Raw genomic sequence first — 8026 nt, 5'->3', positions numbered from 1 at the left:
TGGAACCAAAAGTTGTTCTTCTGTGGCCTTGCTGAGAAGAACCTTTAAAGCACCTTTTTTTAAGAGTGTACCTTGACTGACAGAAACTATGTTGACTGCACAATCTACTCATCTGCATCCCAAAATAGGTGGTCTTTCTCAAATTTCATTTCAATATATTTCACTCTTCTATTGCAGGATTTTCAAATACTTTTATTGTGAAGTTCTTTGCCTTTGTTATAAAGGGGACGTTCTGAAAGCTGCACTGCCATACAGCGGCAGTCACAGGTAAAATGTGAGAAATTACTACAACCAGATAAAACGCAGCTACATGCACAATATATAGATCATATATGGTCTTATTGTGTGTCAAACACAAAACAATGTGAAATTTCAACACTTCTGCAACTAAGGATTATAATACAAATACAAATAACATTAATAATTATAATATAATAATAAAGTAATTTGTATAGCACCTTTAAAAAACAAAGGTCTTTTTTAAATAAATATAATAAATTATATTATTTCTCCATATACCACTTACATATTATGTATGCATTTAGTTGACCGTGTTTTTCTGTTACAACCTATGCCTGTGTAAGATCACTAAAGATATGAAGCTATTATCAGTATAAATCTTTGTGATTTAATTATCACAATATATGTCTCTTAAAAAACATCTTAATTAGCCCCATATGCTATTGGCGCTCGTTTCGCCTGTTTTTGTTGTAATTGCCGTGCCTGTATTTTGAAATTTCGTGTGATGACATAATACTTCTGACCGGAAGTAACTGTCGCGTCTCTGTTTGCCGTCGTTCCGACATTCGGTTTTATTATCAAGAGCAAAATAATTTCGTTTTCTCGAAGAGGGCGAGTCCTCGCATATCGTTTCGACGAAATACGCTAAGCCCCGCGTGGCATTGCCTGTCACATAATAAACATGTCATGAACATATAAATGGAGATGAGAGGTTTCTAATAGGTGGGCGAATATTTTCTCCATCGTTGAAAACCGTCGGGAGGATTTTGTTGTCCAACGCAAGTATGTCCGGGAAACATTTCAACGTCCACGAGGTGGGCTGTTGCATCAAATACTTTATATTCGGATTTAATATCATATTTTGGGTGAGTGATGCATCTCTGACAGTGTGTGTGGTTGTTGGGTATATAACGTTAATACACGGCTTGTCCATTGAGGTTGCGATGACCCATATTATATATACGTCATGTCTGTATTTTTAGTTTTGCGTGTTTGAATAATGGGTTCATAGAAGATGAATAAGAAATCGTTTCACATTTTCTCCACCGGCCTGGTTGTTTGATAAACTGGCTCCTAATGAGCTGCCCGGTGTTAAATGTTATTTAAACGCCTGTGTAATGGTCAGAATGAGCTGGTTTACCAGCATGATGGTTCCACGCGTCAATATGCGCATTTCAGATGCTCTTTTTAAGCTTTAGGAGGCTGTCAAATGGTCCACGCGCACTCACTTTACTAATATCAAACATGCTTTGATGCGATGCCAAGTGTGCCACACATGCTGGGTGACAGCTGGCTCTGGCACTGCCTGTTTCAAAAGTCATAATAAAATACAATAAAAAATTATATATATATATATATATATATATATATGTTTTTATTGTATATATATATATATATATATAACTAAAAACAAAAGTCATAAAACCACAATCAAATATAGTTAGTAAATGTTTAATGTCTTAGGTTTTGAGAGAATTGGATATCTAACTTCTTATCTCTCTCTCTCAGCTGCTGGGGGTGGCATTCCTGTCTGTGGCTCTGTGGGCCTGGAGTGAAAAGGTAAGAGACACCATTTCTCTTTACCCTTGCTATATAGTATGGAAGTAGGTCACTTCAAACACAGGACATCTTTTTTGCAAGCCCTGCATACAATGCTTGACGCACAAACATTACACAAGGAGATAAATTTACCCTTCGGATATGTACTGTAATGCATTTCATTTTCAATATGTATACATTTTGTATTATTTCATCAGGGAGTTCTCTCCAACATATCCTCCATCACAGATCTGGGTGGGTTTGACCCAGTATGGTTGTTTCTGGTGGTTGGTGGGGTGATGTTCGTGCTGGGCTTCGCTGGATGCATCGGAGCGCTGCGGGAAAACTCATTCCTTCTTAAGTTTGTATGTCATATTTTGTTTTTATCACAAGGTCTATTTTTTCCCGACACCCATGAGCTGAAATTCTAATACAAACCTCAGATATTCCACAAGTAACACACTGTAAATTTGGAATATGAATAGTTTTTAGTTAATCTGTCTTGTCTTGTGTCTTAAAATAGATAACTTGTCTACGACTCAAAATTATTAACAAAACAAACAAAATTTTACTGCACAATTTCAATACATAGGTTTGGGGGTTTCTAGCAAAGCATAACTAGATTTTCTAAAGAACAGAGGTGGACCGTAGAGAAGTACTTTTTACTCAAGTACATTTTTCAAGTATCAGTGTTTTAGTATTCTCAAGCATAATATATTTAGTAATTACATGTTTTTATGAAAAAGGACTTGAGTAATTTCTTTCTTGTAGTATTTTAAGGTAAAAAAAGATTGTTAGATTGTTACTGTACAAATGCAATAATGATTAAATGTAGTGGAGTAAAAAGTATGAAATGATGCAGTATGATATTATCAATTAAAAGTATAAACACTGATAAAGTACAGATAAATGTAGAAGCGTACATGTGTCACACCATATACCATGTGTACTGTGTTCATACACTGTGAGTGCAGGTGGGCGGGAGCGTTTTTGAATGGCTGGATATGAGTTAATACATGAAGGGGGAAAACTGAATGTAGTCTGAAAGTGTGGGAGCGTGCTCTCCTGCTTATCCCTCCGGTCTGTGTTATTCCTTGCTCCGAGAGCTGCTACAGGAGACTTGTAAGAAAATCACGAGAGGCCCTTCTCCTCCGTAGACCTCTAAAAACATCTGGAGGCACCAGCTGTACGCTGATGTCACTGTTGAAGTATTCATTGTGGTCAGGGCGGAAAGTCATCGCTCGCTGTACTCGTAATAAAACGTACGTGTGCAATTAGATATGAACCTTGTTTAACAATGCGACATCCTGTTTTGAGTGGAGGAGTGAGAGAACCACGTCATTTCTGTAAGTGTCAAGGGGGATGTTGGCAGGATTGGGAATTCTTTCTCATGAAAGGGAGAACATCAGTTTGGCTCATTGGAAACTCATACGGCAAATATTATCCAGACTCAAAATCAAGATTCTGCTGTCTTTCTGCAGTTTTCTGTGTTTCTTGGAATCATATTTTTCCTGGAACTGACGGCGGGAGTCTTGGCGTTTGTGTTTAAAGACTGGATCAAGGACCAGCTCAAGTTCTTCATCAACAACAATATCAGGGCCTACAGAGATGACATTGACCTGCAGAATCTCATCGACTTCACCCAAGATTACGTAAGAGCGCATGCACATATAAAACCATAACAAATGTTGCATTTAAGGTCTAGGCAAGGCAATGAAATATAATCTCGTAGATGTGCATCTCCAGAATATCATAGAGATTTGGGATGTTTTCCAAATCATCTCAGCAACATAAAAAGCAATGCCCTAGCAACCACCTGGAATACCTTAGCAACCACACAGAGTAATTAGACACTTCTTTCGAGTAAATATATGTAATTATGTTAAATCTGTGGCTCAAAGTCATAAAACTGTTGGGTGAACTGTCACTTTAAATGACTAGTTGGGTTACTTGATACATGAAGAATTTGTGATGTGGATTGACTTTAAGAATACACAAACATATGTTTTTCCGCAGTGGGAGTGTTGTGGGGCATTTGGACCCGAAGACTGGAATCTGAACATCTACTTTAATTGTACGGACACTAATCTGAGCAGAGAGAAATGTGGGGTTCCCTTTTCCTGCTGCACCAAGGATCCTGCTGTGAGTAAACGCACACACAAGGACTTTCAATAGACATTGACTTTTAAAGTTAAAATCTTGTAAATGTCTTTAAGAAAAGCTGTTTGATTTATAAGCTGTTTCACTCATGGGAACTAAATATATAATGGACAGTTCGGACATTTGGCCTTCGCTCGTTCACAGCATGCATATATTGGCACAGACGTCTAGCCGAAATGTCCCTTAGATATGTCATTGTCTCCTTTCAGAAGACCTGAGAACGTATAAACAGGAAGAGATTTAAATCCGCCACAGACAAAACACCCTGTATACATACAGAACAATCGTTCTCTATTGTACTGTCAAGAATGGCTCAATGTAAAAGATTAAGGTGACGTTGACCAAAGAACTAAAATCTTGACCCTGTTTTCCCTCCACAGGAGGATGTGATCAACACGCAGTGCGGATATGACGTTCGAGCGAAGGGTGTAAGTACACTATATAGGGACCTAATCCATCTGAAGTGAATAGTGTAATAGAACACACACTAGTGTGCTTAAGTGACACATTTAAGATAAATCACATTAAAGTCCCTGTTTACTCCTGGTATCAACATCCGTTTCGGGTCTTAGGTTAACAAAAGGATTATCGTATTTGGGTTGCAGCCCAACCTTTTTGCGCTTTTCAAGTGTGTCTAGTTTACATTTCACTCTGTTAAAATATGTTCTTCTGTGCCTGAGTGAATCTGCGGAGTGATAAACTGTGTGTGTTCTGCCTGCCATGGGACTTTTGGCAAGTTTGTCCAGCAATAAAAAAATATACATTTGTTGATTAACTGCAATGTTTTTTTGGGTTGACAGTTTTGTATTTTGAATGTATTTACTTTTGTTAACGTGTGTGTTTGCAGGAAAATGAACAGAAGCTGTTTATACACACAAAAGGATGTGTGCCTCAGTTTGAGAAATGGCTACAAGAGAATCTAACCGTAGTTGCTGGGATATTCATAGGTATCGCACTTCTCCAGGTAAATGAGTCCATTTAACCTCAGATTCTCTACAACATTGATTTAAATCACGTCACTGTGCACATATTGTTCTGCATGTGTTACTTATGTAAATAAATAGCGGTTCGTGGTATATCATTTCCAACAAAAAGACATGAAGTTATCTGGCCTACACTTGACCATAGGACAGTTGACAAATAAACCGTAAACATCTCCTTTTCCACCAAAGAAAGAATCATGTAAAGTTTTAAAGCCATTGAGCCTTAACTAGTATCACCATACACTCAGGAAGTCCCCATTTATAAAATAAAATTAACAGTTATACAAGTTTTTCTCTGAAACAGAGACACTAACTGATCTTCTGCTTGTAGATTTTTGGGATCTGTCTGGCTCAAAATCTTCTGAGCGACATTGAAGCGGTCAGAGAGAGCTGGTGAGAAACATCACCGTTACAACGAGAGTATTGTACCGTCACCAAGCACCAACCCTGTTAATATTTCTATCTTTTATGTCCTGCAGTTTGTTCACCTGAAACGCTTCAGCAGTTCCACAGAATGAGAGCCTACATCCTTCTGTCACTCGGCAACAGAGCCGGAACATTGTCGTCACAGTATCCTAGCAACCACTGAGGGATTTCTTTCACATACCTCTCTTGTGACAGCGACATCTTGATGTTTCCATTGTTAACGGTGCCCAAAAAATGTTCCTTAAAATGTACGTCTAAGCCCGTTTTTAGGCACGACACGTTCTTTAAGATTAGCTCTTATTTTTTGGTCTATGAGCATCAACACTAGCCTTGTATTGAGTTAAACATATTTTGATACTCAAAAACGTGTCTTGAGTTTCAGTTCTGTTCTGAGTCTGGTTCGAAAGAAGGCGCTGTGTTTGGCGCCCCCTAAAGCTTTTCTATGTAACTGAAGTTGATCAGTCATGCAGTGGTTTTGTTGATCACGAGTTGTTTTTATGTTTGTAGACAAATACGAACATGTTCACACAATATTTACAAAATGAATAGGAGGCTCAGTTAGTGCTGATTTAATAGATTTAAATCTGAGAGTATTACCCTTCCCGATGGCAGTATCACATCAGGCCAAAGTTTTGATAAGCAAGGAGGGGTGAAGAATTGTGAATAATGTGCATTTGAAATGTGTGTTTTTCCGTGGATTTTCACAAGCCCCGATTTAGTGTTGGTCTAGTATTTAGTTAACACAATAGTTTTCATCCATATTGTACAGTTTGCGGTCTTCTGAAGATTTCTTGAGTATTTGGCTTTTCTCAAAACATGATATGTACATAATTCACATTTGTTTATTTTGTTCACATTGTCATATTGTGTGTGTAGATTATCTATGTTATCTAAATTGACTTTTTTTAAATCACAGTTCTATTGGCAAAAAAAAACAAGCACTGCATGCTTATTGGAATAACACGACATTTTGACAGTGTGTTCAGCTATATGGAAATATTTTTGTGGATTGCAATGTTTACATGTGGGTTTGGAAATTATAGCCACTGTGTAAATGTGTCACTAGAATGTTTTTTTCTTACTTAGAACTGAGATTATGCCTATTTGACGGCTTTGATGTAAATAGTCAGATTCTGGTGCAGTTAGAATAGAATGAAACCAAAGTGGGTATTTGGATATGTGGGTCATATTTGACCTCAAAATAAAAAAAAGTCTGTATAAAGAAAATGGAGCCATCAATTAATACATTTGAACAATTATTTTATTGATAGCACACTGCTATAGCCTACTGGTTAAGACACAAAAATGCGTCTTATGGTAAAGGCTTAATTTCTTCTACAAAATATACTTTTATATTTGGGGGGTAAAATACGAACCACAAATGCCCTTGTAAGTTTCACCCACCTACAAATCCATATATTTCTGGAATCATAATAGAATTGAAACCAGACAAGAATGTTTTGCTTTGATTGTGAAATGAAAATCTCTGCTGCCTGTGGTTTTGTGAAAACAGGATTTGTCATATTATTTGAGCAAAATGTGATCTCATGAATCAATGTGGTTGTGATGATGCCTTTTTTAACAGTACTTCACACGCATATGTGTAACCTTAATATAACGCAATATGTTTGTTTCTGGAATTGTGAGCATTTGAAAAATGGTTCACAGTGACTGTACAATGGAGAACATATACATTTTAATAATCCGAGGGTCTGCAACATCTCATGCCAGCATGGCCAAACATTTTGGAATGCTGTCGAGTCATTTCTGACTCTTTTCTCATTGAAACTATTTGTCCTAGTAACGATAAGAAGCGTTGTAAAAAATGACATTTTTATGATTAAAAACTTGAAATCGTTGTGGCGTGTGATTTATTTTGATAACTGCGGTTTCAGTGTTGCTGACGGTGAAACCGGAGTTTTGACGTCTGACGTTGGAATGCGTGCCGCTATATCCTTTGTTTGACGTCAGAATCCAGGCTTCTGATTGGCCGACACGGGTTTACGGTGAAAATATTGATGAAGATTTTCTTTTACAGTGAAAAGATGTCATGTGACTTGTAAAGATAAACAAACACACATTTCCTTTATTAATATATTATTCTAATGGACAATTCACATTCGTAAATGTAAATATTTAGGAAATAAATCTTTTTTTGTATTTAAAAATGAAGTAAAACATAATTGTGAATCCATTATGCCCTCAAAGAATCCAAAGGCAATAAGAATTGTACGAGCTTGTGCACTTTTTGAAGTATTCCAATAATTTGTTTGTATCTTCCCCCATGATATTTAATATGATGTGTCTTGTTTCTATTGCTGTGGGTGTTATCTTTAAAAAATTAAAAAACACGGCTTTATGGTTAGGGTTATATCGCCATCTGTTGGTTTGGCATGGTTTAGACAGCGCTTTCTAGAGTGTTTTTGCGATTTCGTGTGGATGCGTTTTTATTAAAAACCAATAAAAAACACCCGTGTACGTGAAGACTAGCCTAAGATTACATTTACACGATAAAGACTTTTAAAATGTTTCACGTTCACACGACAGCAAGACGATCTGCATTTGCATCTGGGAAAACAGATAAAAAATATGTGTAATGTGTGCCAGTGGATGGCGCTGTAGCGTGTGTACACTGTTTTAATCTAAATACACTTTGACGGCTTGCATGTGTGTTTATA

The 8026-nt window shown here is 37.0% G+C and overlaps 1 protein-coding gene across 1 annotated transcript; it reads left to right on the top strand.

The window, feature by feature from the left end:
* The first annotated feature begins 695 nt into the window (after positions 1–695).
* tspan5b (tetraspanin 5b) lies at positions 696–7207 on the top strand. The gene is made up of 9 exons (XM_079462287.1): positions 696–1106; positions 1750–1800; positions 1998–2144; positions 3261–3431; positions 3796–3921; positions 4320–4367; positions 4787–4903; positions 5254–5315; positions 5402–7207. The coding sequence occupies exons 1-9, from the start codon at positions 1026–1028 to the stop codon at positions 5412–5414; spliced, it is 816 nt and encodes a 271-aa protein (XP_079318413.1). The 5' UTR covers positions 696–1025; the 3' UTR covers positions 5415–7207.
* The last annotated feature ends 819 nt before the right edge of the window (positions 7208–8026 follow it).

This window comes from Barbatula barbatula (assembly GCF_947034865.1).
Source record: "Barbatula barbatula genome assembly, chromosome: 8".
Classification (NCBI taxonomy): domain Eukaryota; kingdom Metazoa; phylum Chordata; class Actinopteri; order Cypriniformes; family Nemacheilidae; genus Barbatula; species Barbatula barbatula.
Note: the sequence above shows the minus strand (reverse complement) of the source record. Positions and strands in the feature narration are given on the sequence as shown.

Excerpts from the sequence above, each read along its gene's own strand:
- tspan5b (XM_079462287.1), top strand. The coding sequence starts at position 1,026 with ATGTCCGGGAAACATTTCAACGTCCACGAGGTGGGCTGTTGCATCAAA. Across the intron at positions 2,145-3,260 it reads ACTCATTCCTTCTTAAGTTT|TTTTCTGTGTTTCTTGGAAT; the intron begins GTATGTCATATT and ends GTCTTTCTGCAG. Across the intron at positions 3,922-4,319 it reads GCTGCACCAAGGATCCTGCT|GAGGATGTGATCAACACGCA; the intron begins GTGAGTAAACGC and ends TTCCCTCCACAG.